General features: G+C 39.0%; 1 protein-coding gene across 2 annotated transcripts; it reads left to right on the forward strand.

Moving 5' to 3' along the window:
• Positions 1–2,279: 2,279 nt before the first annotated feature.
• INCENP (inner centromere protein) lies at positions 2,280–26,411 on the forward strand. 2 transcript variants are annotated; one of them, XM_070957339.1, is made up of 18 exons: positions 2,280–2,416; positions 2,924–3,031; positions 7,293–8,047; positions 9,713–9,761; positions 11,233–11,266; positions 12,581–12,677; positions 15,006–15,063; positions 16,928–17,042; positions 17,126–17,260; positions 18,057–18,092; positions 20,366–20,475; positions 20,565–20,685; positions 21,920–22,042; positions 22,684–22,856; positions 23,048–23,162; positions 23,285–23,383; positions 24,898–25,048; positions 26,170–26,411. In XM_070957339.1, exons 1-18 carry the CDS (start codon positions 2,280–2,282, stop codon positions 26,373–26,375), a joined length of 2,622 nt encoding a protein of 873 aa, XP_070813440.1. In that variant the 3' UTR covers positions 26,376–26,411. The 2 variants fall into 2 exon arrangements, with proteins under 2 accessions (XP_070813440.1, XP_070813443.1); XM_070957342.1 differs by lacking the exon at positions 18,057–18,092.
• The last annotated feature ends 500 nt before the right edge of the window (positions 26,412–26,911 follow it).

Genomic DNA, 26,911 nt, shown 5'->3' on the forward strand with positions numbered 1-26,911 from the left:
TACTCGGCCAATAGTAATCCCCGCCTTTAAAAACTCCGCTTCTGATTGGACCTCTGGCAGTGTGACGCTCTTTGAAATTTGTAGCGGGCGCCACAAGTGGCTGTTTCGCCGATGTTCCTGCCCGCGCCCGTTGCTGGAAGAAAGAAAGGCTGGCGGTTCGCTCGGATCTGTGCCGGGTCCGGAGGAAACGGGCTGCCCCTCCGCCGCGGGAGCGGTGAATGAGCGACCGAGCGAGGTTTCATGAAAGAAGGACGATCGGTGTCTGTCTGGCTCTTTGATCGTCAGACGGTGGGGACAGTGGTGGGTTTTACAGTCTTCAAGGTTTCATTTTGCTCTCGGTGGATTCAGTGGCGAGTAACGGACAATGTGGAGGGCAGTTCCGGAACATCATGCCCTGCCAGCATGGTTTCGGTTAGGAATAAAAATTGTAGTCCAGTATCGCTAGGGGATTTGAAAAGAGGGTTTTGAAAGGAGGCCGGTATCTGAAGTCTGGATTTGCACAGCGCGCTTAACTTGGTTGATGAAATAAATCCGCTTTGCATTTGCATGATGCGTTGAATCGTAAATTGGTAAAAGCCACGCAAACGGCTACTGGGACCCCCATCCTGAATTGTAGATATATACTGTATAACCAAAAGTTACACTGAACCAAGTTTGCACCTGCAAATATTGCATCTAGATCTAGCTTGGTTGGTTTTGTGCAAATACAGTCTCGGTGCTGTTATTCCACCCTATAAATGTCTTTCCTTCCAAATGGTCTGTAACCTGGAAAAGAATATGAGGAAGTACCTGCCTCTGATAAGGGGATTAGCCCCGAAGGATGTTTTGATGGGTTCACTTTTTTAAGTTTTTGGCCAGGTACTTTTGTCAAGATTGACATCTTGCAGAACACCACAGTATTATATTTAAAATTTCAGCTCCTAGTAATTAGGGTTCTATACCAATAAGTTACCAGCTCAGCCAGTTATGTCGTATTTTGCTTCATTCGGACCACTTGTATGATCAACTAAGTAGATGCTGAAATCTCAAATCTGTGTTTTAAATATTGTATTGCAAAAGTTGACTTGTACTGTTTTTGAAGGCTTTTGTTTGGCCAAGCTTTTTGCTGATAATCTGTTCTTGTTTGAGCTGTTTGTAGTAAATTGCATTATTTGCTCTGGGATTTGGTTTATAGATAAGGAAATCTACGTCACTTATAATATATAGCAAATAAATGCCACATTGTATAAGTAAATTGTTAATGTCTCTTAATTTTATTTTTAGTTATATTTGTCTCCTGTAAACCAATTTTGGCAGCAAGATTAAACAATGAGTTACAGCAAAGATTTTCAAACTCTGCAGGTTGAGTTGTAACCTTAGGGATTACAATCAACTTGTAAAGGTGGTAGGGACACTTAGGGTGGAAAAAAGACCATCCATGTGCAGCAAGAGGGAGTGCTGTCAAAATGTATTCTGGAAAGCAGAATATTTGTTTTTTGACCACCCATAAAGTCAATGAAAATAATAATTTCATTTGTTGGGGAAGCAGTCGATTTATTTTAAAATTTTAAGAAGTTGCAATTCACAGCACTTGAAAACCCAAGTAAATTATACAGTATATATTTTATAGTAAATATTAATATTAAATATTAATATTATAAAATTACAGTGGTACTTTGGTACCCTGTTGCTGTAAAACTCCTTGAATTTGGTACTCAACACATATTGACATGAAAATTTTGTCCTGATACTCATTGTTTGTTTGGTATTCAATGCACAAGCTAGAACTTTCGTTGTTGGCTGACTTGTGATTCACTACATTATTATTGCTTATGGGGGGAAAATTGTTTGGTAGTCATTGTTTTTGATGCTCATCACACCTTCCAGAAGGAATTAACAGTAAATACCAGGGTACCACTGTGCATTTAAAATTGATGAATGTATTTGTAGACAGATTTTGGTTTTAAGGTTACTGCAGCTTAGATGTTTCTGGGGGAAAATAATATCAAAGATGATTAAGTATTTTACAATTATTAGGGTTTGTTTATTTATTTAAGCATTTAAATTGCTGCTTAAATAGTGAACATAAGGAAAAGAAAAAATATAACATAATTAACCAAAATAAAACAAGCCTTCAAAATTAATAAACAGTAAAATTAAAAAAATTGTATGGAATTTGAGAAAAGGTTACTTTTTGCAATTTTACATTGAAAAATGCAATTTACAGCATGTTATAATGGCGATCTTGCTTTTCTGCGACTTTATTCAGAAGTTGTTATTTGTGTTTTGCAGGCTAAAACATGTTGAATATGCTGAATCCTATGGCATTAGAAGAGGAGACAAATAAAAAGCTCACAGAATTTATCCAGAATGTTCATGATAGAGATTTTGTATGGATGGATGAGATTCTTGAAGAAGCTATCAAGATGTTTAAGAGGTAAGAACTAACAAATTGCTAGAAATGGTACTAAAAAGGTGGGTTCTACCTACCCAGCCAAACAATAATAGCCCCCAGAAACTCTTCAGTCTCAAATTCTTAATGTACATCTTTATAAACAATAGGAGAAAATAATTGAATACAGGAAACAATTTTATCTATATTCAATTTAAATATATATAAAAGTAAGTAGTTTTGGTCCTGGCCCTTTGTCCTATCTCCTAGTTATTGTATTTGGTCCTTTGCTTCTAATTTTCAAAAAAGGTGCTAACATCAAACCACACCAACCAGCAGCCTTCATTGAAACAGATCTCCAAATGGCTCGATTGTTCTACCATTATAATATGATTTTTTAAAAAAGAAAATGATCAATCCTCTTGTTGAACAAAACTGTGAATCTGAACAATTAAATTAGTGGTCAGCAAATATCCTAGGAAAAATTGACAGGATTTTTAATAAAAGCACCTATCAAATATGGTTAAATTGTTATTTCTTTTGTCGAAGTAGTAGCTTTAATGGAGAACCAGAGCTGATGCCAAAAACCCCATCTCAGAAAAATCGTAGTAGAAAAAAATGTCTCTCTTCTATGAAGAATGATCAACTTGCCACAAGAAGGTAGGATTTCTGTTTCATGTTTGAATTTATGCGAATATTTGGGTTACATGTACAATTCCAGTTGATATTTGGATCCAGTCTACTTGAAGAACTGTCTCACCCCGATGAGATTGGCCTGCCCCACCCGCACCAGCAAAGAGGGCATCCTGCTGATCCCATCAGCTAAGAAATTTTGACTGGTGGGATCCAGGAGAAGAGCCTTCTGTGCTATGGCTCCTGCCCTCTGGAACATCTTACCCCCTGAGGTGAGATTGATTCCCACGCTCCTCCAAGGCTTGGAGAATCAAGAAACCTTCGCACTGGAGGTGGTTGAGTAATTAAAGTCTATTCCCACTTCCTCATCTGTCCCACTCCCTCTTGCCATCTTTTCTTAATGATTTTATCACCTGTGTTATTTATAATTGATGATTTTAATATTTTTTATGTTTTTATGTTGTAAACCCCCTCCCCCCCTGAGTCATTGGACATGAGGTGGGAGGCAAACAAATTGCATAATAAATAATTGTGGAAAATGTTAGGATTAGGAGTATCTAGAGTAAACTGAATAAATTTATCATTTGGGAATGGTTTACAAACTATAAACTAAAGTACAAAACCATTTTTAATGAGACAGCTTATGGCTTACAAGACATAGACACAGTACCTATCTTCATTTGTAAATAAGTACCGGTATATGATGATCTCATAATTAATAGACTCAGTCCTTATTCTCAAATCCCTCTCCTGTCAGATACTAGGATGTACTGTCCAGATGGATGGTGGGAACAGGAGCAGAATCTTGGTGTACCTGTAGAAATCCCCATAGATAGAAATGTATTGTTGATGGACAGTTCTGAATATTCAGCATAATGGTATTCTAGGTGAGGTCTTTGATCCACTGAGTTGAAGTCTCCCTGTTGTGAGTTTTCAAGATTGGAATCTACCTACGATAAGCTTGGATTTACATAGCTTCCCCCCCCCCCAATTGAATTCAATTGTAACCAATTTTAAAGACGCTTGACTGATGTACTAAAAGATCTGTGGTGTTTTTTGGGTTGCATGAGCCAGAAGATCTTTGGAAGATTCAGCATTTTGTTTCTTTATCCCTGTCCTCTTTACAAATCTTGCAGAACAACCAGTCTGTAGAGATTCTCAGTCATCCAGGTCATGGTTGTCCCAAAGGTGCTCTTTCACGAGGCATCTGAGAATCTCTATAGACTTTTAGCTATACAATTTGGGATGAACACCTTTTGAATACACCCTTTGGAGTAGGAATGGATTTCCCGGGAGAAAAAATTGCAGACTACAAAACTATACACTACTCAGGTGACCCTGAGGACATAGATAAACCCCCAAGTGCTTCAGTGACCCTCTAAAAGGATGCAAATGACCAGCTGTCTGCAAGGAATATGAATCCTTCCATTCCCCACTATCCTGTCAGAGCTGAAGAAGCTTCTTGGATGAGGAGTGAAATGTCTTCAAAGAAAAAACAAAGTCCAGTTGCCTCCTGAAAAAGCACCTTTGGGAGAGCAACCAGTCCTTTGTTTTGATCACTATTTTCTTTAAGTGGATGGTGAGAAAATCAAGATAATTAAAATTATATGGATTATAGATTCATAATGAAATGAGCTCACACATCATAGGAACAGTAAGCCAAATAGATATAATGTTTGGGGATAAGAAACAACTTGCCACAACCTCTGAAGACAGACTTAGCAAACTTGTGCAGGCTAGTTTAGGTCTTTGGAATTTTGAGCCTGCTTGAGTTGCATGGCCCAGGAATTCAGCTTGTGTTCTTGCATGTCTGTATTTTCTTTTGTTTGTAAGCAGCTTGAAACTCTATGCACTCTTATATTGGCACAAAAATATATGCAGTCTCTGCAGTGTTGAAAAGGAAAAAAAACCCTGAGAAGATGGCATAGCTACTTAGGCAACATAAGTGACATACAAGTCTAATAAATAAATAGCACAACTCATGTGTCTTTGCTGTTGTCCTGTTTCAAATGTATGGAACTGTTTCTTGAATGTCAGTGGAGTTGGCCATACATTAAAACATGCAAAATAAGATGATAATTGAAGGCTGCATTCACCTCTTTTTAATAAAAGCATATGAAATACAATGACTCTAATGAGCAAGAATTGCTCTATGTAGAATAATAGCTTATTATAGGTTATTTTTAGATGTAACTGTTTGGAGGAAATGTGAACTGATTCTAGGGAACCCAACAGTCACAGAGGGGCTTTTAAAATACTTCATTTCCTGCTGCACTTAAAAATCAAACTCAGCCCTCCCAAATAAGTAGTTTTCATTACCATTTTAAAATAGCCAGTTTCCTTTAGGCAACAGATTTGAAAAGTAGTGTGCTTTGGACAAATAGGCATTTCAAAATGATGCTTGGAATTATGATTCAAAGTTGCTATGCAACTTTCATAGGGATATATTAAGAGTTCTTTCCCCCCCCAGCACATCTCCAATTCTGATCCAGCCAATTTTTGAACTTGATCCCCGGCGCGCCCTCCCCCCCGGGCTTTCTCTCTCTGACAAATTTATCTAGTTATGTGCTGTTGGAGAGAGTTGGCCTGCTGACGGACAGAAGTCCCAAGATTCTACAGAATTTTTTCAAACATACTATTTGGTTCATAAGTATAAAATGGATTTTTTGAGATACCAGATATGGCCTGTAGAAATATGGATCACCACTTCGATGGAAACAAAAGAGATACAGAAAATGCTTAGCATGGTAGTCATCTGGGTGTTTGCAGTTCTGATTACTTGATTGTATGTATTGGATATATTGTTAAGGACTTCAGAGCCTGTCTATGGAGATTCTCAGAAATCCATGTCACGATTGTTCCAAAGGTGTTTTTTCAAGAGGCAACTGGACTTTCTGGTTTTTCTTTGAAGACGTTTCGCTTTTCATCCAAGAAGCTTCTTCAGCTCTGAGTCTATGATAGTTTGACATTAGGTAACTTTAGGTAGGACTGGGTGAATCTTTGAAGGAGAGTTTAGCTTTGACAGATATTTGAATGAAGAATCTCTTTGAAATCTTCCTCAAAATATTGGGAATGCTTCTGAAGACAACTCAAAAACTGCAGCTGTTACACAGTGCTGGTGCCAGATTACTAATCAAGGACATTTCCTTACCTTGAGGTTAGCACACTGACTACCAGGCCCTAGATGGCATGGTACTCAGATATATCAGGGAGTGCCTTATGAAGTATGAGTCTATCTGACAAGTCCGAATGTTGAGGAAGATGTTGTAGGGATTTTACCCTCCCTTGAAATCTGGAGTAGAAAACAGGTATTCTTGGTAGTAGTCTCTTTACATTATGGAAGACAACATGTTTGGCTCATGCTCTTTTGTTCAGAAAAATTCTTAAATCTTTTAGTGTACTCTTCATGCCCAGATGATTTGCCATTACTTATTATTTATTATACAATATTATTGTGTTCTTTTTAATGTTTAGGATGAACTGTTTTTGGTTTGCTTCCTGTTCATTGCCTAAAGTTGCTCAGATTGGGACCATCTATATATTCTGAAAGATAGCTAATATATTCACTCTGATCACAGAGCACACAACAGCTAATGGAATGCCTTCTGAATGCCAGCTGCTGGCCAAAAAGGGAGGAGATTTAGAGATTTGCAAACACTACTCAGGGACCATCAAAAATTGCTTTGACTTCCATTAGACCTTCTAAAGCAGGGGTGTCAAACTCAAGGCCCGGGGGGGCTATGTCTGGCTCTCCCGAGCTTTATTTTATTTGGCAGAGGGTTGCAGGAGTCCGTGGCAGCTGAGAACAGAGCTCGGGAACCCATTTTCGCTGGCAAGTGCTTGGGCCTCTACAGGCGCCCCCAATACGAGTGATGTTGAGCTGACCACACCCACCTCGGGCCCCCAAGATCAAACACAACCCTGATGCGGCCCTCAATGAAATCGAGTTTGACACCCCTGTTCTAAAGGAAGGCAGCTCCTTAGAGCTCATTGATTAGGTAGAGTCTGCCTAGTAGATTATGTAGTACTAAATGACTTCTATATGTATGATGTGATTAATTTCTTTAGAATTTTCTGCTCAGTAAAATAGTATTCACCGTAATTTTGAGGAAATGTTTTAAAGATTGGCTATTTAGATCAGCAAAATGTTTTGCCTAGTTCATTTTAGCAAACTGCTTCCTCCCAATCATTTTTACTGTGTGAAAAATTAAATGGAGACTTGTTCTGCTTACTCATAGTAAGTGCTGGTTTTGGCATTGTGCACTTGACAGTATGTTTCTTTTACTAGATCATCTAAAAGAAACAGTGCCAGGATAAGAGCTTCAAAGAGGATTTCCCAAAATACTCAGCGCAAAAAAGAATTAGAAATTCAGAAAGCTGAACTAGAGAACATCTCTCCTTGTGTTCGTGTAACAAGATCACAGGCTGCCAGGTCTTTCAAGTCTCTCTCAGTTGCTGCTGTTAAGAATCCAGTTATTGATTTAGCCAAAGGGAGGATACCACTAGTAGAAATTAGTGCCAACGAGAGGCGCAGTGCAGAAGGGCAGATAGAAAATACGCCACCTCAACTAGCAAAGGTTGCCTTAAGCCATACTTTGTCTTCATCACCTGCTAAGAGATCAAAACCCTTGTCTGAAAATTCTGTGATCATAATCCAAGACACTCCCGAGGAAAAATTAAAAAAAGAGGTGGGACGGACAGCATGTAAGTTGAAGATAGCAAATGTGTGTCTCTCCAAAACTATTGAAAATGAAGCGGCCAGCGTTGAAAAATTATTTCCAGAGCAACAAGCAGATAAGCCGCTATCTGAACCCAAAGCCACTTTGAATTTAAATGAATCTCCACAAACACCTACTGTCTGTAAAGGAAGCCGTCGCTCAGTACGCCGAAGCCTGATGGGCAGAGCCTCCACAAGCTCTAGAGCCTCTCTGGCCAACAGATACTCACTAAGCACTAAAAGGGAACAAATTGTCTTGAGACGCAGTAGCAGGACTGTATCCAAACAATCTATCCAGCAGTCATCTGTGCGTACGCATGCTAAGAGTAAGTTTTTTTTCTTTTCAATTTTATAAGTCCATTCCAAGCGTGGTCCTTTCAGAGGATATAATTCAAAATAAATTTCTCTATCAAACTATTAAAATACTGTACTTTTAAAGAAGTTCATTTTTTTTTTTTTTTTAAATGCAGTTTCAAACTAGATATGAGCCAGTCTGGTGTAGTGGTTAAGGCATTAGGCTAGAAACTAGGAGACTGTGAGTTCTAGTTCCATCATATCTGGATAACTTGGGCCAGTCAAGCTCTCAGCCCTAGGAAGCAAGCAATGGCAAGTCACTTCTGAAATCTTGCTAAGGAAACTGCAGGGACTAGTCCAGGCAGTTGTCCAGAGTCAAGGCCAACTTGAAGGCACATCCCTCCCAAAGTTATAGTTATACTTTAAGAGTGAAAGTGTTTAACACAGCATGGTTTATTTAAAGTCTAGAGTATTTTCAAAACTCCCTTAAAGTATCCCTAGATGGAACTGATTTAATCAGATTGGGGCTACTCCAAAGAAAAGTCCCTCATTCTAATATCTCTCTGCTGTACTGACTTTCAGGAGGGCCTAGTAAGTGAGCACTCTGAAAATTTGTTTTTAAATTTTTAAATGTTTTTAATGATGGTAATTGTACTAAGTATTTATTGATTCTTTTATCATTTTGTATGCCACCAGTCACATGTTTGTGAAATGGATAGCTACCATGTTTTCCCGAAAATAAGATCCTATCTTATATTTTTTTGAACCCTGAAATAAGATTGGCTGTATTGCCATCCGCTCAAAAGCCCGATTGGGCTTATTATCAGGGGATGTCTTATTTTGGGGGGAAAACAGGGTATAGGTATTAGACAAATAAAGCACAGCTGAGTTAGTGTAATATAGCTGTAGCTGGTATTCTCAATGGAGAAGCCTCTCAACAGGAGAAAGTTCATTCTTATAAACCACTTTTCTTTTAATATACAGATAGTCCTCAACTTACAACTGCAACTGGGACTAGAATTCGTATCATAAATCATTGTGATCATAAATCAAGTCTGGCCTGAATGTAGGAAATTTCTACAACAGTTGTAAAGTGAATTATAAGGTTGTTAAGTGAATCCAGTTTGTCAAATGAGTGGGTTTTTTTGCTGGAAAACAGCAAACCAAAAGGTTGCAAATTGTAATCGTGTGACTGCAGAATGCTGCAATAGGTGTAAATATGAACCAGATGCCAAGTGCCTGAATTGTGAACATGTGCTGGTACGATGGTTGTAAATTCAAGTGATTTTCTCCCTCATAACTTTGAACCATTGTTAAATGTTTGAAAGTCAAGGACCACCTTTAAAGTTGATCCTTAAAAAATATCAGAAACTGGCAAAAGTAGTTAAAACTTTAAAAAGCCAGTAAAAAAAATATTTTAACAAATGAAAAAATATTCATTACGGAAAATAAAATTCATTCAATAGAATTCAATAACTCAAATTTCTGGTTTGGGGGGGAAAAAAAGTCTGGTCTCAGAATATCCTAAAATTTCTTAAACAGGTTTCATGTGTTTGAAACCCAGACTAATTCAGTGAGTTATCTTTTGGCCTGGGTGCTGCTAAAAATGTAATAGAAAAAACATATATTTGTAGTTGCTGTGTTTTATTTTAATGGTCTAGCTTATGTGGGGGATAAAATGTTATTTGTGCTTTCAGCTGAGGCTATTAAGGAAGTGTTTCCGGATAAAGAAAGTACTGAATCCAGGTAAGCTTATTTCAGTCAAAGAGGTTTTGTGAAAGTAATAAATTATTGATTGAAGACAGCTACTGTAGTTTAATATGGAATATCTTTGATAAGCAGTTAATTTTATTTAATCATTTTGATTCATTTATTACATGGCGTCAAAGAGATGCTCAGACATGAACAAAAGTAAATAAAAATAAATACTAGATCAACAAAAGAAAGAATTGGTGGAAACTCTCTTGCATTAAAGCAAATGATTTCTATTTTCCTTATGTAGAGTGACTGGAAAAAAGGAACAAGACATTTGAATACTGCCTGTGGTAATTAGAGCTTGCTTTTCACACACAGCAGTCTTTCAAATTCTTTCACTTTCTTAGCTTTATTACAATACAATCTAGTTATCAAAATAGATTCTTCTGCATTCTTGTGTGGCATTTTAATTATTCTCCATGAAGCCTAATGTACAGTGATGTATGTCAATGGGGTCTGGAACACCCTACCTAGGTCATTTCGGTCTACTTCTAGTTTGGAATCTTAAACTGCCAACCTCTGGAAAAAACACAATCTAGATAGAGGGAAGTTTTTGCATGGACTAGAGCAGCCGTCACAACTGATGGTCCGTGGATCACTGGTGGTCCATGAGAAAATTTTGGTGGTCCTCAGAAAAATTATTTGCATTTTTTATATTGGACTAAATCAAGGGTCCTCAAACTACGGCCCCTAGGACAAATAAATGCAATGAACGTTCGTGTTGCTGCGGAAAGTCTCCCCCTTCGGGGTCTTTTTGTGTGGGTCAGAGGGGGGCAGAAATTCCCACATGGGGTCTGCTTTGGCCTCCTGGTGCAGGGCTTTGGGCGAAGACTGGAGGGAAGCACCGCTGGTGGTGAAGAGCCGGAGGACCTTGTTCCAGTGGGATTGCATCATGGCCTGGAACTGGCTGACCATCTCAGCCCGCTGAGCCTCCAGGCCTTGCACTCCCACAGGTCTTCCCTCTGCTTGGAAAGCCTATGCTCCTAGCCCTCAGTGGGGTGCTTCTGCTGAGTCTCCGTCTTGACAAGATCCAATTTGAACTGAGCCAGCTGTTTTGCCAACTCTTTCTTGTGGTGGCTGCTTAGCTCCAACAACTGCTTCCTGTTGGGGCCCTAAGGAGCCCGGGCAGGAAGGCGAGGAGGGGCTGGGTGGGGAGGGGCAAGTAGAGACCGGTGAGGAACCCCTCGACGCGAGTGACATTGAGTTGGCCACGCCCACCCAGTCACCTAGCCACACCCAACCAGCCAGTCATTAGGCAGATCATATTAGTGGTCTGTGGGATTTAAAATTATGAATTTAGTGGTCCCTGAGGACCAAAAGGTTGGGGATCCCTGGACTAGAGAGTAACAGAACTGTTTAGAATCTGTGAGCGTTGCACAGCCTTTATTAAAATCTTACTATTAAAAAGAAATCTGTAGTTAATCGATATTATATATCTCTCTGTTCTTTTTTTCTCTCATAGAGCAACATTAGATTCTATGTCTCATTCTCAGAAGGTAAGTTAAAACAGATGTTTATAAAAGCATGTTGATGTAAGCAGAGCACCCCTTCATAAAGTATTAATCAGCCACTTTGATAGAATGTGTAGCTACTTCTAAGGCTGACTCTAACTGTGTATGTGTGCTTATATAAGCCTGTCAAAGAAGTCTTTTGAATGGGAGGGATTTGCTGTCATTAACAAACGTTGCAAAGGATCTCTTTTGAATGCTTGGCTCTGTTCTGTCTACTGAACTGCATTTTGGAACTTCAACTGGATAATTTCTAACTGATCAGATTTCATATATTTAGTAATAATTTTCTGTCCCCAGGATAAAGGCACATCTGTAATACTACTGGGACTATTCGCTGTCCCATATCAGAGCACATGTTAAATTTCAGGTAGCCATCTATAAATGTATTTTCTTAGTGTTTCCAAAGGAAACGGTTACTTCATCGTTAAATGATAGAAGTTTGACTTTTTTATGGTTGGTACCATATAATTGCTTATTAAATTTATACTTTCCTACATCATACCACATTTGTGAGCTTGTACTATGGGATGAGAAAATTCATATGCAGCTTACCCTTGGACAAATGTAATTCTTCCTTGTGTAATGTGACTGACACTATAGAGCAGAGTCTGGCGTGTAGATAAGAACACATAACTTTTCTTGCCAAGCCTTGAACATTTTGGTTCTCGGAAGTAGGAACCTATGAGTGTGTATTATAGTATTCATAATAATGGAGAGTTGTATAATCTCTTACATAAACTGTTCTGGAGATGACTGGTACAATAAAAACAACTGTTTCTGTTTGGAGCTTTACATTCCTAAGTTCTTTTCTATTTTTTATTGTTTTAAAGCAGTTTGTATTAAAGTGACATGAAAATCATATTTGTGACTGTCTAACTAAAAAGCTGTTTATTAATCTTTATTGTCACAAAGGTCATTGATCTGAAAGAATATACAAATTATATCTTGGGAGCCTTATGATTCTTGCTAGTGTCAGATCATCTGGAAAGCAAATATTTCTGAATCCACCAAACTTAACCTGCGGTGAAAAATTTCTGGCCCATTTTTGTGCTTGATATTTCTGAACCAGGCATTGGACTTTGGTTTAATTATACTTATAAAAGAAGAATTCTCTGCCACTTAAGCCTCATTGATTTCAGTGGGTGAAACGTAAATTTCAATTAAAAAAATTATAGTACTACATTCAGTTCAGAAGCATCTTAAATTTAGGTTAAACCATTAAAGCAATAGCTCAGTCAACTAATAATTCTATGTACCTTGCTTGGAAAGGAATTCAAAATGTGATTACCTTTATCATAGGTTGATGAAAATCTCAACAAAACCCTTTGTTCTAATAAGACTGGTATGCCAGAGACTTCCCAATCCGAAGAAAAACAGCATAAAGGAGACAGGGAAGGTCAGTATATTAGCTAAGTAGCAAAAGTAGCCAACTTTGAAGCAGATGGGACATGCCTAAGGAATACAAACATTAACCATATTTATTCAGTACTAATCCAGTTATTTGAGGGCAAGTTTAATAATAGTAATAGTTTTAATAAGGGTTTTATTTCAGGGGGTGGGGAGGAAAATCTCCCATCTTCCATTGGTGATCAGATTTCATTTATACCTGGCATTTTTGCTCTGTGAAGTAAAGCACCTAATAAAAAAAAGTAAAGCCAAAACAATATAAAAAGCTAATACAAAATGAAATTAGCAATGTCACTCATGCCTTAGTCTTTCTGGAGTACTGCAGTATCTTCTTCATCTCAAGCTGAGCTTGAAGATAACTCAAGCTAAAATTGTTCCAGAATGTAGCTGCTTATGCAACATGGGTGCCTCTGTAACAGTGCATCTCAGAACATGGCTGCCTATAATGCCTTTCATGGTGCGTCAGCTGGATATTTGCAAGACTGTTTCTAGTTATCTTTGCCATCCTTTAAAACTAGAGTTCCGGTGCTCTGGGTTGGATCAATTAAACATTATCACCTTATGGGGCCCAGGAAGCATATTTTTTGTGTCTGCCATATCAAACAACCTTCACCCTGAAATGTGTTTTGCTCTACTGGCCTTTAAGAAGGTCTAGAGCAGTGATAGCGAACCTTTTCGGCACCAAGTGCCAAAAAGGGTGCGCGCGTGCGGCACCAAGTGCCGAAAAGAGAGCACTTGTGTGCACTTATCTAGGCCAAGACCAGGAATAGGATTGCCCAGGGGTGTGCATCTGCTGGAGAATGTACTTGCGGTTTCTTCAGATTACTGCCGACAAGTCTTCAGGTTACTGCCGCGCATGCGCACACGCCGATCAGCTGGCCAGCGCAGGTGCTCACCGGAAAATTGGTTTAAAAACCTGTGCATCTCTTATATTAGAGTGTCAACCTTTTACTTAGAGTCTTTATTCAGTCTTTTTTTTTTTTTTTTTTGCCAAGAAGCTGACTGGCCAAACTTGAGTTGCTGCTCTCTTGACTTTATACCTATCATAATGGGGTTGCAACAATCATGGATCAAATCTCTAAAACTTTGCTATCTACTGATCATTTGGATTTTTGCTTCTTAGATAAATTGATGCCAGGCCTTGACTTCAGTTCTAGTGCCACCCCTGTCCCCCCAAAAGGCCACCTTGTGCTTTTCCCTGTGGCCCTTTGGGATTGGTACTATTGCCTCAGGGCTAAGCACTCCCAACGTGCATCCCTTGCCTTCAGGTGGTGTCTTTGTGTTAGCCAGGCCCTGCAACCTATTCAGGGCTGTTCCTGGTCAAACAAAACCTTTGCTCTTGAAGTGGCTTAGGTGAATGCTCTTCCGTGACCTCTGCTATCTCTGAGACCATTCTTAAGTATCCCTCACTCCCCGCTCACCCTTTTCCTGATTATGGAGGCACTTGAGGCCATTTGAGAGCACACCCCATGCTTGTGCAGCCTCCAGAAATCACACAACAAATGGACATGTTTTTGAGAATAGTTGTTGAGTGAATGCTGGTGTCTCACTCAAAACATTGTGGCATGTCACCTTTGACAGCATGTCATGGGTTTACCATCATTTAGTTTACACTAAACAGCTTGTATTTTCTATAAAAAATAATTTGTACACATATGAATATTTTGCCCTGACAATTGACTATTTACTGTGTTTCTCAAAAAAGATGACCGTCCTTGAAAAGAAGCCCTATCATGTTTTTGAATGCATGCGATCAAATTAAGCCCCACCCACAAAATTAGCCCTAATTAAGACCCCCCCCAACCCTGGGGTGCAGGGGGTGGGGCAAGGCACACAGGTAAAAAAATAAGCTAGGGTGAGGATGGGGGGTGGAGCTGCCCTACTTACCAGGCCTTGAAAACCCCAACATCTTCTGCGGCCGTGTGCCGCCATTCGTACACATCTCCCTGGCTTTCGTTTTGCATTCAGATGCCAGGCGGAAGGCATCTGCAGCCAATAACAGAGTTGTTATCAGCTGAAGGTGCCTTCTGGCAGACATCTAAATGCAAAACGGAGGCCGGAGTAATGCGTGCGAGTGGCAGCAAGCGGCCGCCGAAGAAGTGAGCCAGCAGCAGGCTTCTGGGCGGAGCTGTCAATGCCACTGGTGCGAGGTGAGTCAATAATTAGAACTCTCCAAAAAGAAGGCCTAGCCCTTTTTTCGGTGGTCAAAAGAAAATCATCTTTTTGGAGAAACACAGTGTTTATTTGCTGATGAAACAACTTTGCCTCTGCCTAACTCGGTCAAACCCTTGAATGCTCATCCTCTATTTTTCTTTAGATGCAGAAGACAGCTCTGAAATGAGTGATGAGTTACAAAAGCAGCCTCTAAGTGCCCGGTATGTTTCTTACTTCTTTTTGACAAAAGCTATGAAATACTGATCTAGGGAGATGGAGGAAAATAAGAAAGGAAACCTCTCTACTTTGTTCTTTGAGTATAGAAGGTAGTCAGGGTTAGTAAAGATAGCTGAAAATGAAAGGATCTGCAAATCTTAATACTGAAAGTCAAAAAGCAAACTGGAAAGAAATGGGATTAAAAATTTAAAAAAGAAGACAAAAGTAATTACAATAGGTAGAGCAACCAGCCTTTGAATTGGCAATGAAGATACTGAAGTAATGGATAGCTTTTTCCTTTCAGGATCAATCACTTCAACAGTAAACACAAAAGCAGTCAAGAAATACATTGAAGATTAGCACTTGTTAGACTAGCCATAAAGACTTTGAAAAAGATATTCAAATGCCATATATATCAATACTATCAAAATCATGCAGACCATGGTATTCCCTGTGACACTCTATGGAAGTCAAAGCTGGATTTTAAAAAGCAGGCTAGGAAGAGAAATGACACCTTTGAACATTGGTGTTAGAGAAGACTTCCAAGAATACCATGGACAGTCACGAAAAACAAACAGTTGGATTATTGAACAAATCAAACCAGAGTTCTCAGCTCTCTGGAAAAAAGTTGTAATGCTAAGAATGGTGAAAGAGGATGACCAGCAGCAAGAAGGATGGATTCACTTACAGTGGTGACGAGTGCACCATTGGGATATTTGAAAGGACAGGTTAGAGATAGATTGTCATGAAGAAGAATCTATCACTGGTTTCTAGGAGTTAAAAACAACTTGATGATAATCACAATAAGTTTTAAATCTTTGTAGCTAATTGCAGGGAACTATGTGATTTAATATCAAAAGCTATATTCCTTCCCAGTTCTTCTGTGTGCTCAGAACAGATGCAATCCTCTTCCCCAAATCTTTCAAGGATTTTGAAACTTCTCTGCTTTCAGAGCATTGTAATCTTAAATTCGATAGGAAAAAAGGCTGCACAGTTTCTTTCTGTTTTCCTTGCCTCTGTTTCTCACAGCACCCCCAGTGAAGTGTGTGATGTAGCAAACCCACCAAGAAGAAAGCTCAGCAGGTCCAAGTCACAGGACAAAAAAGAGTCATTGGTTTCAGGCCAAGCTATTGAGGGAATTCCTGCTGCTAGTCTTCCCAGCCATCTGCACAAATACTAAGAAATGCTCAGCAGAAGCCTCCCACAGAGCAGTCCCCCCAGGGATTCTACCAGCTTCCTGCCAAAATAATCCAGTGGTGCCTCTATGTACCCCCTGCCAAGGTGGGCTTCATGTAGTTTTTCAGATGTTAGTGCTCCACATCTCTCAGTATGCATTACCTTTGCTTAATGCTGATGACAGTTAGTATTTAATAAGCTTTGCAGGTTATTCTGCATCCCAGACATAAGGAAACTATTCTCGGGAGCTACCAATGGGAGAAAAGAACAATAATAACCTTTCCAGATAGTTAAAACCAAAGGGGGGCTTTTCTTTTCTTTTGAAACCTCAAGGGAATTTTCTTGGAAAAAAGAAAAAATTCCCTAGAGCCTTAGCATTTAATTTTCCTGTACTATATGGGAGGCAATTACTGATAGGCTGCTAAAGTGATAATCTTATAAAGACACTGTATCCTTTCCCCTGTTTGTATCTCAAATTTTAGGTTAAGGGGTTTTAGATGCAGTCTTAAATCCTAAGTAGCTGATCTTGGACTTCTATCTCATTAAATAGTTACCAAGCAGCTATTTTGCCCCTGAGTAATTTGTGAGTTTGAAAGACACAGGATATAAAATTTTATGTTTGCCACCTGTATCGAGGCAAGGAAATGTTAGGGCTGAGTCGCGATGTCCAATGAGCCCTTTATAATCTTGCAGGAGAAAGCCAAGCTATAAGAGAGCAATTAGTGATAGAGATGATGGACAGCACACAGAAGAGGAGCTCTCCCCACCAAGAAAAAAGACTCTATCTCCTCAGTGTCCTGCCAGCAAGGTAAGACAAGCATTATATCCCTGAAAGCACACCCAGGACAAAGGATTGACTTCCATGGATTGATAATGTTCTGGGTTTTTCAGGTTGTGCGTCCTTTCAAAACATTCTTGCACACAGTGCAGAAGAACCAGATGCTGATGACTCCTGCCTCTGTAAATCGAAACCACACAATAAAATCATTCCTCCGGCAGAACACTCCACTCCGCTTCACTCCCAGGGTAATTTAAAGTACTCTGTATTTAATGACAAAAAAAGGGGGGAGGGACATCTGAATTGATGGTGGAAGTTGCCCCTCCTCAAAAGTTGTAAACATCAAGAAGTTCAAGTTCTTAGTCTTGTTACTAAGATTAGCTAAAAACATAATCTCACATTGCATTTATTTTTATAGTTAACTCAGGAGTTTACACAAATGTTCAGTTTGAAAGTCCCTGCTTGAAGCTCTTTGGGTTCAAATAGTGAAAAGCTTTGAAGTACTGTATGATTATATTCAGTTGAGTTGAGCTAGTAAAAGAGCGAGGTTGAAAAGCAAGAATGTGAACAATTGATGAAAGAAACAAGGTTTAAGAAGGACCAGGGTAAGCAACTTCTGAACAGGTGAAATTGTGGACTAGTGGCAGCAAGAAAGTCGATAGGCAAAGGGCCAAAGAAACTGAAAGGCAAACATGGGGTTTGGGAGATGGATTGTTTTGAAATTCTGAGCAATGTCTTTAGATTTAGCTCTTTGTTAAACCTGAAAGCTCAATAATTTTGCCTCATGCAAAATTTGTATATAGCCTTTAAGTTCAGTATTCTTCCCATATGAGTTTCTGGCAGATAGTTCAGTCCTTTGTTGCTTCTTGAGTTAAATATCCCAGCAGGTTGCTCTTATTGATTCTAATTCAGTCTGAATTAACAAAATGTGTAGTAGGGCAGGATCCTATTTCAGCCCTATTGCGGGCAATATACAGATACTGAAAAGATTTTCTAACACCCGAATATATTTATTAACCATTTCTCAATCTTTTCTTTACACAGGGAGGGTTTGTTGTAAGTAACAAGAATGCTCTTACAGTAGGTGCATTTGTGCATAATTAACCCAGTGTGTGTTGTCCAAAGCTGTCCTAACTTGCATAGAGATCTTTTTAAGGGAAGCCCAGCATATTAGTGTTTTTCAACTAAATTCTACTAAAAAGCAGATAGTGCATATACATTATTAGAATTGTACTATTTATTGTGATAGCCTTCAATATTTCAGAATATTGTACATTATTTCATCTAATTCATGTCTCAATTTAGATCCATTTTTCAAGCTAAGAAATTGCAACAAAAAAACTAGGCTATCTTTGGATCACTTCATTTATATTGTTAATACAGCTGCTTTTAAGGTGTGCAATGTGAAGTGTAAATAAAATACAACATTCATGCTGACATGCTTAGTATATTTGTACAAGTAGTCCTTGTTTAGCGACTGCCTTGTTTAGCAACTCTGCAATTAAAATGGTGATTAAAAAATAACTTTATGATCAATCCTCACATTTACTATGTTGGCAGGTCCGCAAAGCAAAGGAAAACTGAAGTAAAATGGTTAAGCAGAGTTGTGGTTTTTGCTTAGCAATCTCTTGGCCTAACTGCCTAGTTCCATGATGGTGAACCTATGGCACGTGTGCCACAGGTGGCACACAGTGCCCTCTCTGTGAGCATGCGAGCTGTCGCCCCAGTTTAACTGCGCTGCGCATTTGCGCACGCCTCCTGCCAGCCAGCTGGTCATCAGTTCTTTGCCACACATGCACGGGGGGTGGGGCGCATGCATGGCAGACGTGCGTGCATTGCATTTTGAGGGTTTGGGCACGTGTGCCCACATTCGCACACACACGCACGTGCTTTGGGCACTCGGTCCGGAAAACGTTAGCCATCACTGGCCTAGTTGTTTCCAAAAGCAAAAGGGCTGCCAGCGGGGGGAGAGATATCTTCTGAAGGACAGCGGAAACCTCAGGTCCCAAAGACCTCCTTGAGTGGAAGAGAACTGGTCCAGCAGGCATAAGTTGAGGGCAACCTGTAAAGGATGCTAAAACTTAAATATGTGATATGTTTAGGGTTTTATCAAGGCTTTGTTTTAAATCCCCAGTCCTGATTCTTTTTTATGCCAATTGCTTGAAAATTTCAGGAATTTGTAGTGGCAGTGAACATGACTTACAGGAGCAAAGTTGGACTTGCAAACAACTACTTAAGCTCTTACATTTCCCTCCCCCCCCCCTTTTGAAAATTCTGAGTAATTGGCACTATTAATTTGTATACACAGAAAACATTCTGTTCCTGAAGTAATGTTGAGAAGAACTCTGGAATATCCCACCATTTTTCCCCCCAGGCCTCACTAAACCAGTTGTCTTGGTATTGACTCAAAAATATTTAAGAATACCTATTTCTGCTAATCTATTTCAGAAAGCTTTTAACAACCTAAATAAATGGCTGGAACATCATGGTCCAGGAAAAAATAATCCTTGATACCCTCAGAAACTTTCCATCTTCCAAATAGGGTGGTTTATTTACTGTACTTTTCAAAGTATAAGATGCACTTCTCCCCCCCCCCCCAAAAGAGGGAGGAAATGTTGATACGTCTTATACACCAAATACAGCCTTTTTTGCCCTCCTGAAATCCTGCCCCGCGGGTTCTGTTTTTGCCCAAAACAGGTCTATTTTTGGCAAAAACGGGATGTGCAGAGTGTTTGGGGGCCTGCAGAGTGCTCCTGTGGGCTGGGGAGGGCAAAAATGCGATGTGTGGGAGGTTTGGGAGGCCAAAAACGGGCTTTTTTGCCCTGCTCAGCCCCCAGGAGCACTCTGTAGGCCTCCCAAACCCTCTGCGTGCCCCATATTTGTGAAAAACGGACCCATTTTTGGCTTCCAAATCTCCAATGTGTCACATTTTTGCCCTCTCCAGCCCCCAAGAGCACTCTGCAGGCCTCCCAAACCCTCTGTGCATCCCGTTTTTGTGAAAAATGGAACGTGCAGAGGGTTTGGGAGGCTTGCAAGAGTGCTCCTGGGGGCCAGGGAGGGTAAAAACTTTTCTTGTTTACCACTTCGAAATCTTGGTGCATCTTATAATCTGCTGTGTCTTATAGTCTGAAAAATACAGTAGTTTCTGAATCCATTGCAGTTTTACCATGAAATGTGTTCACTAGAGTAGGTTACCTTTTTTTTTTTTTTTTTTTTTTTTTTTTTTTTGGCTAAAACCACAATTCTGCTTTTGACCTTTCACCTCAGCGAGGACCTTTACAGTCACAATAAAAATGAATGCAGCTTTTCATAAGATCCTAAGATGAGCTTCTTCCCTCTCTTCTTCTATCTAGGAAAAAGAGAGGCAGCGGTTAGAGAATCTGAGGAAGAAAGAAGAGGCCGAGCATCAAAGAAAAAGGAAAATGGAGGAGGAAAAGAAACGGCGATTAGAGGAGATGAAACGGTGTGGATTTGAGTCCTTCTGGCTGCCCCTTTTGTAATTTCTCCCAATCTTTTTGACTTTCTTCTAACTGGTCTCCTGTGTGCCCTCAGTAAACGTGAAGAGCGCCTACAAAAGGTGTTGCAGGCTCGGGAGCGAGTAGAGCAGTTAGAAGAAGAAAAGAAAAAACGACTTGAACAAAAGTTGGCTCAGCATGAAGAGAAGAATGAGAAGGTAAATGCAGTGAGAGAGCTTTTGGGGAAGATGGGATCTCTACATAGTATCTAGCTGTAAGATACTGCTAGCACTGTATCTTCTGCTAAAGCCAGGTAAGATTGTTAAAACTATGTTCTTATCCTCTCAGCTCAGAACTACTCCTTGTCTTTATACCACATTACTATTTATATCAGATTTTTCAGACTTGTACAAAGAAAATATCAATTTTTAGCTTTTATTTCCTTTTTTTTTAAAAAAACTTGCTTTTTAATCTGTAACAAAAGAGAAAAAGAAAATAATCCAATACAGTAATAAATGATAATGCAAAAAAACAAAAGAATAAAACTAAACCTTAGAAAGAAGATAACAGTAATAAAAACAGAAACAACGTATGCATAGAACAATGAAATATGATCATAATCAACTCTTAAATAATAAATTAAACCTTGGCCGCCCAGAACCATGTTTATCAGATTCCTCATAGCATTGATGGAATTCATCTATACCGTGTTTCCCTGAAAATAAGACACTCTTATTAATTTTTTGAACCCTGAAATAAGCGCTTGGCCTTATTTTCAGGGAGGTCTTATTATTTGGGGGCGTGTGGAGTAAGACGGGGATCCTCTTTCCGTTTTACCTGATTTCCAGCTCTATCTCCCTAACCCTAACCAGAGGAAATGGCGGAGACTGGCTGCACATGCGGTTAAATATTTCGGGGGAGGGCTTATTTTTTGGAAAACACAGTAGAAACTTTTAACTTGGATACAGCAGAACATCTTCTGAGCTACTGCTGTTCCCATGCTGAATAAATTCATGTTCTTCATACTTCACTAGGTTCCAAATTTTTCAATATAATTCCACACCACATTCATATTTTGGACTTAGTTTTTTTCTAAGCCGCTGCTTTACAACTCTAGAGGCTCCCATCCATGTATAGATCATAAGACCCTTTTATGGTTCTTACTTCTGTACTTACTCTAACGCTTTCCTACCGATATGTTAGTAGAATTGTTTTCTAATAATCTGAGGTGAGGAATACATTAAAATTGTAGAAAAACAAAGCACCCTCTTCCCCATTTTTTCTCAAAGCTGGAAACAAAACTCCCTTCTATGTGTTTGTGGCATGGTCCTAAGCGCTACAGCCCTCCATGATGGGGAAATACTGCTTGCCCAGTTGGCATAATGTATTATCTGCTCTGTTATTATCTTGAACAAAATATGTTCTATGTACCAGGCAAGTTGTGTATTTTAGGTCCGAGAGGAAAAAATGGCAGAAGGCAAAATTAAGAAAAGGGCAGTGGCTAAGAAGCTAGAAGAACTTGAAGCCCGGCGCAAGCAAGAGGAAGATGCCCGCAAACAGAGAGCACTGCAACTGGTAAAGTAGAGGGTTAATTGGCAAAAGCAGGGCAGTGGTAGACCTAGGGGACTGAAGAAGGGGAAATGAATACATTCCTATTTGTTATTGACATGTTTCTTTTAATTTCTGCTGATTTGGGGAAGTCTTTAGATTACCCAGATTAAATGTGTTTATATCATGAGCATCAAGGAAAACCTGGTTTGTAAAATAGATTATAACTAATCTCATCCAATGCAGATTTGAATCCATCCAAAATCATAGCAATGGAAAAAGCACTTGGATGAGTCATTTGCCTGATAGCACCCACATTAGTATAGTGGTTGCAAAAGTGCACCCACTAGGAAGATCAAGTTCAATTCTTGGTTTAGTCTTGCTTCCTATATAGAACTTTTTTCTGAGAAACTGTTCCCCCATAGTCAAGATAAGCTTCAAAATGTCACTGTGTATAATTGGAATAATTTTTTGGCCTCTTTTTTTTCTTTACAATCTTACATATTGAGAATTGAGTAGCAAAAAAACCCCAGGATGCTTCAGTTCACAATCTCATATGTGATTATGGAAGAGATGTAGCTAGTATGATGTATGATTTTTTCCGTGACTCCTCTATGATTTGCAGATTAACTGGCTTTCAGTTGGAAAATAACAAGATCTTTTCCTAGGAGGAGGAAGAACGTAGACATAAGGAATTGATGCAGAAGAAAAGAGAGGAGGAACAAGAAAGAGCAAGAAAGATTGCAGAACAACACCAGGCTGAGCTGGAAAGAGAAAAAGAACTGTCTGCTAAGAGAGAACTGGAGAAGAAGCAAGAGCAGGAAAAGATTCAGGCACAGCGGTAAGAACAGAGTAGCTGAGCATTCTTCCATGAATTCCCATAAAAGTAGGCATGGGAAGGGTTCTGAGGTGCACAAATATATGATTAGGGTACCTGGAAGTATAGCTAGGACTGCCATGGGGTTCATGTTAATGATGAAAAGATTGATTGCTTTTCTCTTCAGATGGTAATTGTAGTGTGTTTGCTTACAGGAAGCATGAACAGCAAGAAAAAGAAAAGGCTGCACGCTTGCAGAGGGAGGTTTTACAAGCAGCTAAAGAAAAAGAGAGGCTCAGGAAAGAAATGGAGGAAAAAGAGTGGAAGTTGGTAAGGGACTCCTCCATCTCTCTCTGAATGTCTTCTGTTATGTTTGCCCTCCATCCACCTCATCTGGATCCTGTTGTGGAGCAACAGCACTGACCTCTCTCAATATTGTATGGTCTCTTTAGCAGGAGCAACGGAAGCAAGAAGAGGAACTATTGAAAACAACTTCAGAGGCTCAGGCAAAGGTTGCTAATAAGCAACTGAATGTAACCGTGACTATTGAGGTAACCTCAGTATTGCCCTGAATAATTAGCAAAAAGTAACAATAACCCTAAATATATGGTCTTAAAGATTATATTGGAAAGCAGGTTACCTCTAGCAGTCTTAAGATTTAAAATATAGAACCATTTTTAGTAATGCCAATAAAGTAGAATTCCACCTTTTCAATTGTTGAATAGAAACATCTCTTTGTATACACTTCTGCTGGGAATTGTAGCTTGGCAGCATCTGGAGAGGCAGTCACTTTTTATTATTGTTGGTGGTGTTGTATTTAAAGGGTATAATTCAGTGGTGAAATGTAAAATTTGTTACTACCGGTTCTGTGGGCGTGGCTTGGTATGTGTGTGTGTGGGGGGGTAATATGACTGAGTGGGCATGGCCAACTTTTTTTTTTAACTTCTAAAATCATTTTTTCATCTGAAGAGGTTGTAAAAGAAATGCTTTTAAAACCCTCTGACAATCCCAGCTGACTTGCCTGATCGGCAGAGACTTTTTTTCCCTTTTAAAAATATTTTTTCTATAACCTCTTCAGCCGAAGAGGTTGTAGAAAAAATGCTTTTAAAAGCCTCTGATGAGTTCAGCTGAGCCATGCGATCATCAGGGGCTTTTTTTTTTTTTACTTTTAAAAGCGTTTTTTTGGCCAAAGAGATTGTAGAAAAAATGCTTTTAAAAATAAAAAAGCCTCTAATGATTGTGCTGCTCAGCTGGGGAATGGGGGTGGGGGAGGAATTTTTGCTACCGGTTCTCCGAACCACCCGCCTCCATTGCTACCGGATTGGGTGATCCAGTCCGAACCGGGAGCATTTCACCCCTGGTATAATTGCCCATCTTATAACAAATTGAGTGGCTCCCAATTAATTATTCTACAATAAACACAATCTGACACTGAATAAATCAGAATAAAATAGCCTTGGTCCTAAAAATAACAAATAAAAATGGCCTATTTTATTGCCCTGTCATTTTAATATCAAATCTGCTTCTCCCATCACTCCTCCCTCTATGTGTATGTTGTGTTGGGGAAGGGGGTTTACTGTGTTTCTATATGTGTCTCTCTGAGACATCTTTTCACAGATTTGGAAAAACTTGAAAGTATCAAGTTAAAATCTAAGGAAAGAAAATAAACTTGTTAGAAAGAAATATCTGGATTTGTACATTGTATTTTTAAAAAAACCCTGCTTCCTAGAGCTTGTTGATGGAAAAATAAGGCTATTCGAATATTTTTTTTTTCATCAAATAGAATGGAACTTCGGATCTTTGGGTTATGCTTTACCACAAATGTCCAAAACTGCTTAAAAGGAAGGGAGGGTGCAGCTCAGACAATTAGGACCTACTGCTGCCATTGTTGGAAGAACTAGAGAGTTTATTTGGGAATGAGGATGAATAAATTATGTGGGTTACTCTTGTGTGAAATAGTGGGAAACTACTAGCAGATATCCTCTAGCATGTGCTGTAACTCTTTTAGTAGTTCCAGGATCCAGTTCCAGTGACTTGATTTTGCTGCTGACATTCTTTTTTCTAGAACTCACCTCTCTGTAATTCATATCCAATGACACCTCAAGGCCCCAAACAACCCAAGATTGATATAAATAATTATGGAATGGATTTGAACAGTGATGATTCAACAGATGATGAGAGTCAGCCCCGCAAAACCATCCCTGCTTGGGCTTCTGGTATGTTGAAACCCATCTGTGTTTCTTTGAGTCACATTATAGCTAAGCACTCCCTTAGATGTTAGATCTTCCTAATCCAGTGTTCTGCAGATGTATGGAAAGTACAGCTTCTATAATTGCTAAGAATTCAGAGAGACAAAATAGTAACATGCGAGGAGGGTGCTAGGTTGTGGAAGGCTTCTCAGTATTTATGGAAACTGTTACCACAAAATATGGTAGTTCACCTTACATGCTTTTAAAAATTGGCAGACAGGTTTACAGAAAACATCTTTATCCTGCATTAGCCTTGAGTGCTGAACAGAACATCTGTGCTCAGAAGCTGTGTAATAGCCATTAGTACTTTGGAAGAGTGAGTGAGATGCTGGACTAGATATGACCAATGTAACTATTTCTGTAGTCTAATAAGATTTTCAAGCATCTTCTAAACATGCTTGCTTAAAAACAAATCAGAGCTTAATACAACATGGAATTGTACTTCTTCTAAAGATCTGGGCTACTAAAAATATGAAAATTCTGTGTAATGTGACAATACGATATTTGTTATGTACCTGAAGACTTGACATAGTCTTTTAAATGTGATTTAGCAGCTTGGTCTTTTTGCACACTTTGTGAATACACTTTTAAAATGTGCTAGGAAGCAGAATTTCTATTTCCTGTTGATTTTAGAATGGTGACTTTTTATTTTTAATATAGAGAAAATACTTTATAGAAATAGCATAAATACATTTCAGATAATTTACAATTAAAGTTGTATATAAGATGTCCATCTCTTATTGGCCAGTTCTGTTAAGTATATTTTGACAGGCAGATTTCACTGCTTCTAGTAGGAATCTATAATGGTTCAAAAATATTTCAGGAAGGAAATGCTTTGCTAACAAAATCAAGATCAATTCTAATTTCAATCTGGTTTTTGTTTTTTTCATTTTAAAATGTTCATAATAGTTGCTACTGTCTTTTGTGTGAATTTAAATTATGAGGAAAGAAGACCCTTTCCTCGGTGAGACCGGGGAAAATTTAATCCATTCTTCCTTGGGAACCCTTGCTGTGTGCATTTTAAGAACTGAAACCTCACAATACAAACCATCAATGGCAGTCAATATATTGGTTCTTCCCTTCCTTAGGAAATCAACTAAGCCAAGTAATCCTGCATCAATATTATAATCCACCAAACACCAAAGCGCTCTTTGGAGTGGTGAAGAGTCCTAAGTTGGAAGAAATCTTCGATAAGAGCAAGCCACGTTATTTCAAGCGCACAAGCTCTGCAGTGTGGAATTCTCCACCTTTCCAAGGGGGCAAATCTGTGTCTTCTGCCTTCAAGAGGTTCTGATGCCTGTTCAGTCTAATGTGTGTCTGGTTATGTTTGTCAAAGGAGAAAATGAGTTGCTTTTTAATAGTGTTGTACACTCTTTTATCCATATTAATAAATATTATACTCATATAATGAAGTTGTTGTCTGTGCTCACAGTGCCTAAGTGACCTAGGATTGACAACAATATTAGAATGATCCTACGTTGTGTAGCTATTGGAAACCTTTGTGGAGAGTAAGGGAGTTGACCTTGATAGAAACATATGCAAACCGTTACCTAGGCAAAGAGGTTTTAAACATTATTTAAGTCCTAGGAAGCAAGATAATGTTTGGAAGCAGCTCAGCCAAATGTTTGCCTGATTTACTGAGGTATAAGAAGAAGGGTGGGGGGTACAGTACTATTAGAAATGCAAGATTCTGTTTCTATAGCCTACCTCAATAAAGTATATTATTTTCTAATCTGTTCTGTCTAGTACGATTGACATGTAGGACCAAGAATAAGGACATGTCTTCACTTGGCATTGAATGACTTTCAGTAATTGCTCATTCTAACCTAT

The sequence above is a fragment of the Pituophis catenifer genome, unplaced genomic scaffold, assembly GCF_029215685.1.
Source record: "Pituophis catenifer annectens isolate HBS135680 unplaced genomic scaffold, rPitCat1.0.hap2 SCAF_1, whole genome shotgun sequence".
NCBI lineage: Eukaryota > Metazoa > Chordata > Lepidosauria > Squamata > Colubridae > Pituophis > Pituophis catenifer.